Source organism: Nansenia antarctica (assembly GCF_963989245.1).
Source record: "Nansenia antarctica genome assembly, chromosome: 17".
Lineage (NCBI taxonomy): Eukaryota > Metazoa > Chordata > Actinopteri > Argentiniformes > Microstomatidae > Nansenia > Nansenia antarctica.
The window spans coordinates 2,530,404-2,539,654 of NC_137687.1; the positions used below are offsets into that span (position 1 = coordinate 2,530,404).

The 9,251-nt window shown below is 42.8% G+C and overlaps 1 protein-coding gene across 1 annotated transcript in view; it reads right to left on the minus strand.

Annotated features, from left to right (window-relative positions):
* Positions 1-6,093: 6,093 nt before the first annotated feature.
* The window catches only part of bco2b (beta-carotene oxygenase 2b), a gene marked incomplete at both ends in the record, with an annotated part of 15,594 nt that continues 12,436 nt past the window's right edge, over positions 6,094-9,251 (minus strand). The window contains 4 exons of the mRNA XM_080547555.1: positions 6,094-6,210; positions 6,725-6,835; positions 7,918-8,100; positions 8,975-9,112. Of these exons, the coding sequence (XP_080403681.1) occupies positions 6,094-6,210; positions 6,725-6,835; positions 7,918-8,100; positions 8,975-9,112 (549 nt within the window). The remainder of the gene's footprint in view (positions 6,211-6,724; positions 6,836-7,917; positions 8,101-8,974; positions 9,113-9,251) is intronic.

Genomic DNA, 9,251 nt, shown 5'->3' on the forward strand with positions numbered 1-9,251 from the left:
TAAGGGGCCTCAGCAGACATACAGCTCTGAAACTGCTATCTGCCACATAATAACGCTGACTAGACAGACCTGTTTCATAGACTTATCATTGATTAAAAAAAAAATCCCCTTCCAATATGCATTCAATGATGTTGTTGTTCCATCTCTCCTATGCTGAGTCACACGCTGGCATCGCAACAATGAAACTACTTCACAAGTTCTAAAAACGAAGAAAAAACCCAGAAAAAACCCAAACTCCTATCACGAGTGCACTATCTTAAGGGATATAATCTACTGGGCTGTTGCAGCTTCTTGTGCCTTTCCGACACCATGCTGTATAAAAGCCCTCGTGACCGTAAAAACATAGAAACGTGTTCTATGTTTCTGTGTCATGTCAGCTTGTCCGTTGTTGTCTATGCTGAACGCTATATGTCTGTAGCCTACTGTGTCGACAGAACATGACATTAACTTGTTCATTAATATATGTTACATTTGAACCAACAGTATGTAAATGGCATTTATACAGTTTGTTTAACACATGAACGAGAATGAACGAGAATGAACGAGAATCGTGGAGAAGGTTTTAACATGAACGTAACGGTCATTTAGTAGAACATCTGTGAGGCGGAGTGATACATAGTTAAAAGTCCCAGTGCTGTTATCGTAACTCATGGAATGCCTCTCGTCCAATCAGATCACTTGGTCGGAACTACCTGTTGTATAAAGGGGCACATGCGGCTCGCGCGCCGCGGGTTGACCAGCCCTGTCAGCTGTCAGCTCGCCTGTCTGAAGCATCTCTGACCTAACGTCATCAACGAGCAGCCAGGCGAGGCCACACTCCTTTATGTAAGTATATGTATATATTTGGTTGATAAACAGTGAATAATATCTGTTTTATGATGTGTTATTGTCATATTATGTGATAAATGCTAACTACTACAACCGACGTTGCCAACCGCGGCAACCAATGGTTAGCAACCCTACTCATAACGGTTAGTTAGCAAGCTAGCTGCTAACTAGTTAGTTAGTTAGTTTGTTTGTTTGTTTGTTTGTTTGTTTGTTTGTTTGTTAGTTAGGTAGTGAGTGAGTGAGTGAGGTAGTTAGTTAGTTAGTTAGTTGGTTAGTTAGGTAGTTTGTTTGTTAGTTAGTTAGCTAGTTAGCTAGTTAGTTAGCTAGTTAGGTAGTTAGTTAGTTAGTTAGCTAGTTAGTTAGTTGGTTGGTTGGTTGGTTAGTTAGTTAGCTAGTTAGTTAGCTAGTTAGTTAGCTAGTTAGTTAGTTAGGTAATAATAATTCATTAAATTTATATAGCGCTTTTCCGAGGCTCAAAGACGCTGACAATATGGGGGATACGGAAAACACAAAAACTCCAAGTAACATGGAACACAGAGTCAGCGAACGGGGAGGGGGGGGGGGTGGTAGGGACAGGGGAGGTGGTTAGGGGTAGGGGAGGTTGTATGCATATCAGGGGGGTGGCAGGGTTAGGGGAGATGGGTAGGGGTAGGGGAGGTTGTATGCATGTCAAGGGGGGGGGGGGCGGGGGCGCAGGGATGGGGGAGATGGCTAGGGGTAGGGGAGGCTGTAGGCATGGGAGAACAGGTAGGTTTTAAGGTGGGATTTAAAAGTGAGGAGTGAGGGTGAGTCTCTGAGTGGTTGGGGGAGAGAGTTCCAGAGGCGGGGTGCAGCTCGTGAAAAGGCACGGTGACCGAAGCCTTTGAGTTTTGAGGGTGGGACAGTGAGGGGAACAATGGATGAGGATCGGAGGGTACGGGTAGGGCGGTGGCGGAGAAGGAGGTCAGTCAGGTAAGGGGGGGCCAGGCTATGGAGGGCTTTGTATGTGAGGATGAGGATTTTGAATTGGATGCGTTCTTTGATGGGGAGCCAGTGGAGAGAGTGGAGGACAGGAGTGATGTGGTCACGGGAGCGGGAGCATAGGTAGTTAGGTAGTTAGTTAGCTAGTTAGTTAGTTAGTTAGCTAGTTAGTTAGTTAGTTAGTTAGTTAGTTAGCCAGCTAAGATTCATACGGTTTACATTTGTTAGGCATGGCAAGTGTATTTGTATAGCACATTTCATACAACAGGGGGCAATTCAGTGCTTTTACATACAAAGTGCTTTACATTCATTATTTTAAAAATACAGCAAGAGGAGCATAGTAAGAAAATAAAAATGACAATGAATAAAAGCAAATATAAGAAGAAAATACATAACACGTTCAATAAGACAATAGTTAATGGATTAAAGACGTTGATAGGAGTGTTTGTGTTTAATCATAACTGCTGCAAAACATGAAGATTTTGATTTATTTAGCTTTGATTTAAATATTTTTAGGGTTTGGGCCTTTGTCAACATTGCAGGCAGCAGCAGACGCAGAAACCAATCCAGGTCAAGTACCAGATGATGATGGACAACAACGTTACCAAACCAAACGCAACCCAAGGGGTTGACATGGAGATGCACGAGATGGCTGTACTGCTGGAGGTTAAGTGTTGTCTTCACCTGGCGAGTTCATTGCAACTTTAAAGAATTTTAAACTATCTAGACCGTTCAGGTCTAAGCTAATGTCTACATTTTAGGTTATAGCTTGCCCCATAGCCCATCAACCCAGTGCAGTGTACCCCACATTTTAAACATGTCTTTGGTGGCAGCGATAATTTGCCAATGTCGTTAACAGCTGTGCCTATTTTACCTACTTTTAGCGCCGCCTCTGGGGGTCAAATGACCATAGTCTTTAGAATGGAAAGCTGCTACTTACACACAAAGACCACTAGTTGGCGCGGCTTGTAAATTAGCCTGCCTCCTACACAGAAAAACTGCAAAATAGCTTTATACTTAGCTTATCCTGATGTGATTCTGTAAGGATACTGTGTGGTAGAACGCACATATCTAGGAAAAGTCTTGAAACGAGGGTCCTGAAATTTGATAGAGTGCAAAGGTATATTTCTAAATAGTGAAACCGATATGTACACAAATAAATGTTGAGAATGGTAATGGCTGAGAGCACTGCCATCACTCAGTATCATCAACCCTGGCATTCAATATGGCGGCTGTGGCTCAGCCGGTAGAGCCGGCGTCTAATGATCGCAAAGTCGGCAGCTTGCAGTGGTTCGAAGTCGAAGTGTCCCCGAGCAAGGCACTGAACCCCTAATTGCTCCAGGGTCGCCTTCAATGGCTGTGACCCCTTGCCTAGATGCCCCCTCTAGAGCATACATGCATAAAGATAGCACACCAGTACAAGGTTACAAAATAGAAAAAATTGTGCTTAGAGCAAAACAGATTAGGAACAATTGGCGAGAATAGAGGCAACAAAATCCAGTTTAGGAATTACACACTTCTGTTACATAGCCTATTTCTTAATCGGAGCTTTGAACTCTCCCAGGGAGATGAGATCATTAATCTGTAGTGTGTCCTGGCGGTTATTCCATGAATTAGTTGACGTTCATTCATCACACTTCATTGTTGAGATGTCTGTCTTTCTATTCTCCAATGGACTAGACTCAGCAAGCAGCTGTCCGTTGTGACGGTTCTCCACCAAAGAAGAAAAGAAACCCTGGTAGTAGGTCAGAAGGCTCAGAGTCTGTTGGTGTATTTGAGGGTGCACTTGCAGGTACATATGACTCTCTCTCGGTCTCTCTCATCATTGTTTGTAGGCATTAATCTAACATTAACATTGTTTCAGTAGCTTTTAAAAACGGGTGTTTGATACTGAGCTATGTGGATTCCCCAAAATTGACATTTCTATTTATTTAATTTGTCTTCAAACAATAGGTGCACATAAAGAGGTCAACGTGCTATTTTCACAATACTCAGAACTCCTTAGGTAGGTACAGTAAAGGCTGTGACAGATCATGTGCTTGTACCCTACCTATTTGGCTGGCCTACATCAATACGGTCATGTTTATGATATGTGACACAGTCTGGTCATTTGGTCCGCATGTCGGCAACCAATCAAAATGTTCAGACTTTTCTTTTGAAACACGGAAACTATGTTTCAGCGTTGTTGAGAATCACAACACAAACTCGCTAGTCAAGCCAAAATGCTGCGAAGCAATGGATTGGGTGAGTAATCCCCACTGCTACCTAGTTAACTATAACACATTGTTAGCAGGCTCACAAAACAAGCAGTGTTAGTTGACTAGCGATGTGTCAGTGATTTTCTACAACGCGGAAAATGTATTCACACATTTTTCGAAAGGAAAAGTCTGATCATTACATCGGACCACCGACACGAGGACCAAAGCATTAGAATGTGTCACATACGGTCATGTTTGTCATATCATGTTTGTTTCCTGCAGTGAAAGAGCTGCGTTGGACACTTCGCAGGTCAGAGAGCTGGAGGACATATTGATAGCGTTCCGGAGCTTGGAGGACCAGCTGAAAGGGAAGAAAGAACACCTGAGAAGGAACCTGGCACGCATCTCTGACATCCTACAGGGATAGGCCGGCTACACCACGATAGGGCCTTACTAAATACGTTCTAAATGGAAAGGAAATGAATTTTTTAATTTATTTATATTTATTTATTTATTAAATATATATTAACATAGTAGTCAGGAATAGTGACAGTCAAGACTTTCTCTCTGTGAACAATGCAATATTTGTGTTCCGTGTGTCAGCGTGTTTTTCATGTTGAATGTCCTTACTCTGTCTTCAATCTCTACACTGCACATATAAACACTACTGCAGTTACCACTAGACTATATACTGTAGCTGACATTGTGATGAAAATAACAGATTATAGATCTGTGCACTATAAACAGTTAACTGGTGAGTGTTCTTTTTTTTTTCTCTCTTTATTTTTTCACATTCATTGTATTGTCCTCTTCTCAAATGTATAGATATAATGCACTCCTTTGAAATTAAAAGTTAACTAATTGTGTAGCAACTACTTCTTTCTTTAGGCATGGACTAACCATAACCCTAACCTCACACACGTTAGTTTATCCAACATTAGAATGTTCATGGCTGCTTCAGAACCCTGCAGATGTAATTGTACTGTACTGTATATTTCACATGTCCCAATAACATTGAAACAATTGAGTTCAACAAACCAGCTTTTCAAGAATGAGAGTCTTTAGATTTTGGGGGGAATTTTATTTAAAGTTATTTATATACAGAGGATTGGTAAGAACAACATTTATACATTATCATTAAAGATTCAATTAGCATTATAAACAACAATATAACGGCAGTATCAGTCACAGTAGTCAAGTCAGTTTACTACTGGTACCATGTTGTCATGGCAACATTTTATGTTCTACAACTCTCTCTACACTTACAAATGCCAATAAGGTGCGTCGACGGTTATTTCAGTAACCCTGGAACCTATTACACTGTAGGCAACAACCAGGAAGAAGGAAACAGAACATACAGTACATCTTTCCAGTTGCTCTGACACGGCGCACTCTTCTCCATCTCTGTCAGGCCATTCAGGCCCTGAACACAGCAAAGACCTAGGTTCTAGGCCCTGGACAATCTAGACAATTTGATGGCAGCTACTAGATTGAAATCAAGTGCAATACTGAAACACAACTGTGAACATTTCAAGCCTGCAAACTGCGACACTTTAAATGAATGTGCAATAACACTATGTGCAATATGACAACCCTCGGGTACATAAGGTTCAGAGATAGGAAATGTTAGAATAGGTATAGCATAGCATAGAGTACAGCACAGTGTTTTATTTGTATAGTATAGTGGATAGTGTACATAGCCTTTATTTATGTAAGCCAGCTCCTTTCCCTTCTTGTTTTTAGTATTTTTTTCCTAGCACCAGGGGAGCCCCCCCTCCCAAATGTCGTTGTATGGTACCTGTACTATATCAATGACAATAAAGACCATTCATTCATTCAGCTGTCTCCCATACAGACTGTTCTAGAAGGAAGAGTGGCTCCAATGAAGGGGTCCGTCTCACAACGCCAAAGAGTTCCTTTACGTTATACCAATGGAGCATGTTGTTGTTGCCAGGCAAACGGTTAGTCCACTAAAAAAGTCAGTATCGGGTAAATAAGGAAGTTGAACCAGGAAGCAATACGGATCTATTTGAAGGTCATTTGTGCCACTCCTCTGCCTCCCTGCGTTTAAAATAATCTTGTACACGGTAATTGTCAGTCAGCACACCTACGCAGTGGAGTTGAAAGCTCCGTGGAAACCATAGGGAATGTTGACAGGCACCTCAGCTCTGCCCAACTCCTCGAATGTCTTGGCATCCAAAACTAAGAGGAAGGTGCTTTTGTCCTGGAGAGGAGAATGAAGAATAAACTGGGTTACATTCAGTCAAAGACCCTGCGACATACCAGTGTCATGTCCAGGGGGGGTGTACTTGTACATCAAGCAGCCTCACGCTACGGAAACAGGAGATAGTCTCCTGCCCGATGGGCCGTTAGGCTCGAGAACCATCGGTTCTCAAGGCTACATACTTCTTACATTCGGTCTTTAGTGTGCATCGTTTGTTAAAGGTACATGTAGACTCTGTCCTCCAACATACCAGTTATCATAAGAAAAACAAATCTTTGCTAGGACAAGGGGCCATTGGCAGTCACAATGCTAGATGAAGGAAGTATTATTTAGTTTACCTATTTTATTTTATTATTATTAGTTACAGTAGGGAAACTACAGGGGGGGTAGTGAGTATGAAGAGGGGGTACGGTCAAGATGTAGCCTGAAGAGATGGGTCTTCGGTCTACGGCGGAAGATAGGTAGTGACAGGTGAACGAATAAAGCTACATTATGCGTTAAAAGTGAAACTGACCTTATTCGGGGTGACGACCACAGACAAGATGACACCATCGTCCTCCTCAGTAGCATCAGGCGAGGCTACGAAGACAGGCTCGGACGGGTAGAGGCCGGCCTCTGCCCACACCTGGGAGGACAACGAAAAGTCAAAGTCAGCGCTGAAGGGGGCGCTTAGGTGGCGTAGCGGGTTAAGCGTTGACCATTTAACCGCAGGGTCCCCGGTTCAAACCCGGCCTCCATGTCATCCCTCCTCTCTCTCTCACCCATCCTTCCTGTCTACATCTTCACTATTACTGTCAATAAAAATGAAAAATATGAGTGGGACTGCCCCACTCAGAAAAAATAACTTAAAAAAAAAAAAGTTAGAGCTGAAATTTCATTCATTCATTCAAACCTTTTTCTCCTTATTTATTCTCGAAAGGACAATTGAGGTCACCCTCATTTCCAATGTCGTCGAGACATACAGAATATTCAACAAGTTACATTGATAAATCAAAGAATCAGTTTACACGGTAAACAACAGAAAACAAAAAAGGAATAGTAAAATATAAAGACATAGATCAAATACAGAGTAAAGGGGAAAAAACTAAAAACAATTGTAAACTGTTGCAGGCGCAAGGTGTATAGGTGAATTAATCTTCAACGTTTAGCTGAAAGGCTCACTGGGTCGCCCGATTGAACACCTATGCCATTGTCTGCCTTTTACTTTGTTACTTGGTTGGTACTGTTTTATATCATTTTATACTGAGAAATGTAAGTCTCTCTACAGTTTGTAAGTCTCTCTACAGTTTCCTGGAAGGGATGGGCCAAGATCTGTGGCGCAGTGAATAATTCTGACTATGGACAGGAGGGCCCATAACTTGTGTAATCACAGATTTGTATAATATGATTGGTTCCCAAGAATAGTGACCTCATGACCAAGGACAGTTCTATAAATATGAGTGCCACCCATCGTTGGGGGCTTTCTGCTTTTTGCTTTTTGCCTTTGGTGCCTTTTTGTCTGCTACTTTCTCTCTGCGCTCATGTGACTTTGCTTAATAAAAAGGCCTCTTTGGAGACGATTGATTTAAGCTCTTTGTGCTTTATAAGTTCTACTCAATCTATTAAGAATCAATTAAATCCACGACAGTACCATATGGTAATAAAAAGTATTGTCGGCTACGGTATTCAATCGGTATTCAATCAATCGATCCGCTGAACTGAACCCACCTTCATGCGTTTGCCTTGGAGGTCCATCTTGATGAGCGAGTCTCCGACCAGGTGTCTGAACCCACAGCCGTAGAAGTAGCGGTACGGCCGGGTGTTGTACCTGGCGTAGTTGATCTGGGGGAACTCCAGGCCGCCGTAGTCGTGGAGGTCATCGCCATGGAGATTCTCGTAAGTGCAGAACACCTGTAAAGAGAGAGAGAGAGAGAGAGAGAGAGAGGGTTCATGAAGCTCTCATAGTAAGAATTCACAGAAGAGTAGAAACAGAATCTCCCTGTATGAATCACTTTGTACTACAAATGTGTTGCTAACTGTCTGGAGTGTAAAGGTACAGTGTAGCCTTAACACTAGAACAGCCGTGCCTTTTTTTACCTACTATAAGAGCTGCCTCGGGGGGTCAAATGACAATGGGAAGCTGCTATTTACACACAACGACCACTAGTTGGCCGCTTTGTAAATTAGCCTGTCTCCCACGCAGAAAAAATGCAAAATAGCTTCATACTAGCTTATCCTGATGTGATTTTGAAAATGTAAGGATACTGGGTGTACTCACAGGGACAAATGACCCCACCCATGGCTGTTCTAGTGTTAAAGATACACTTCGAATGACATGTTGATAATGGGACAGGACAGGACAGATGGTCTAGAATTTCTCAAGTCCTTAGTACAGAGCAATGATAAAACGGGTTAGATCCGACCAAGCATTATTATTTATTCTGTTTACCGTTGCAATAATAAATGGACTGACATTTATAACGCCTTATTCCAAAGCGCTTTACAATGGCCTCTCATTCACCCATTCACACACCAATGGCGGCAAGCTACCATGCAAGGCGCCGGCCCGCTCATTGGGAGCAATTTGGGGTTCAGTCAGTGTCTTGCCCAAGGACACCTCAACATGTGGCCAGCCGGGGTTCGAACCGCCGATCTGCCGACCTTGCGATCATTAGACACCGGCCCCACCTCCTGCGCCACAGCCGCAATAATATCTTGAATATTTGAATTCCGAGTGATTTTTTGAACAATTTGAAAACAAAGGCGCACGGTTATGATAACACACCTTATTGTTGGCGATCTTGATGGCGGTAGCTGAGCTGTCGGGCCGTGTGTTGAGGTTCTGTCCACACGGTGTCGCCTGGTCCACGTCCAGAGGCAGGACGAATCTCCGGGGAAAGTTTCTGCACATGGTGTTGTACACCTGACGAAACACACGAAGATACCTTGAGCCTCATATTTACAGATGTAGTGAAGACAGACAGGAAAGTAAGGAGAAGCAGGGAGAGAGGGCATGTCAGCAGGGCCGGATTCGAACCCATGCCGACATGGGCATATTGTAT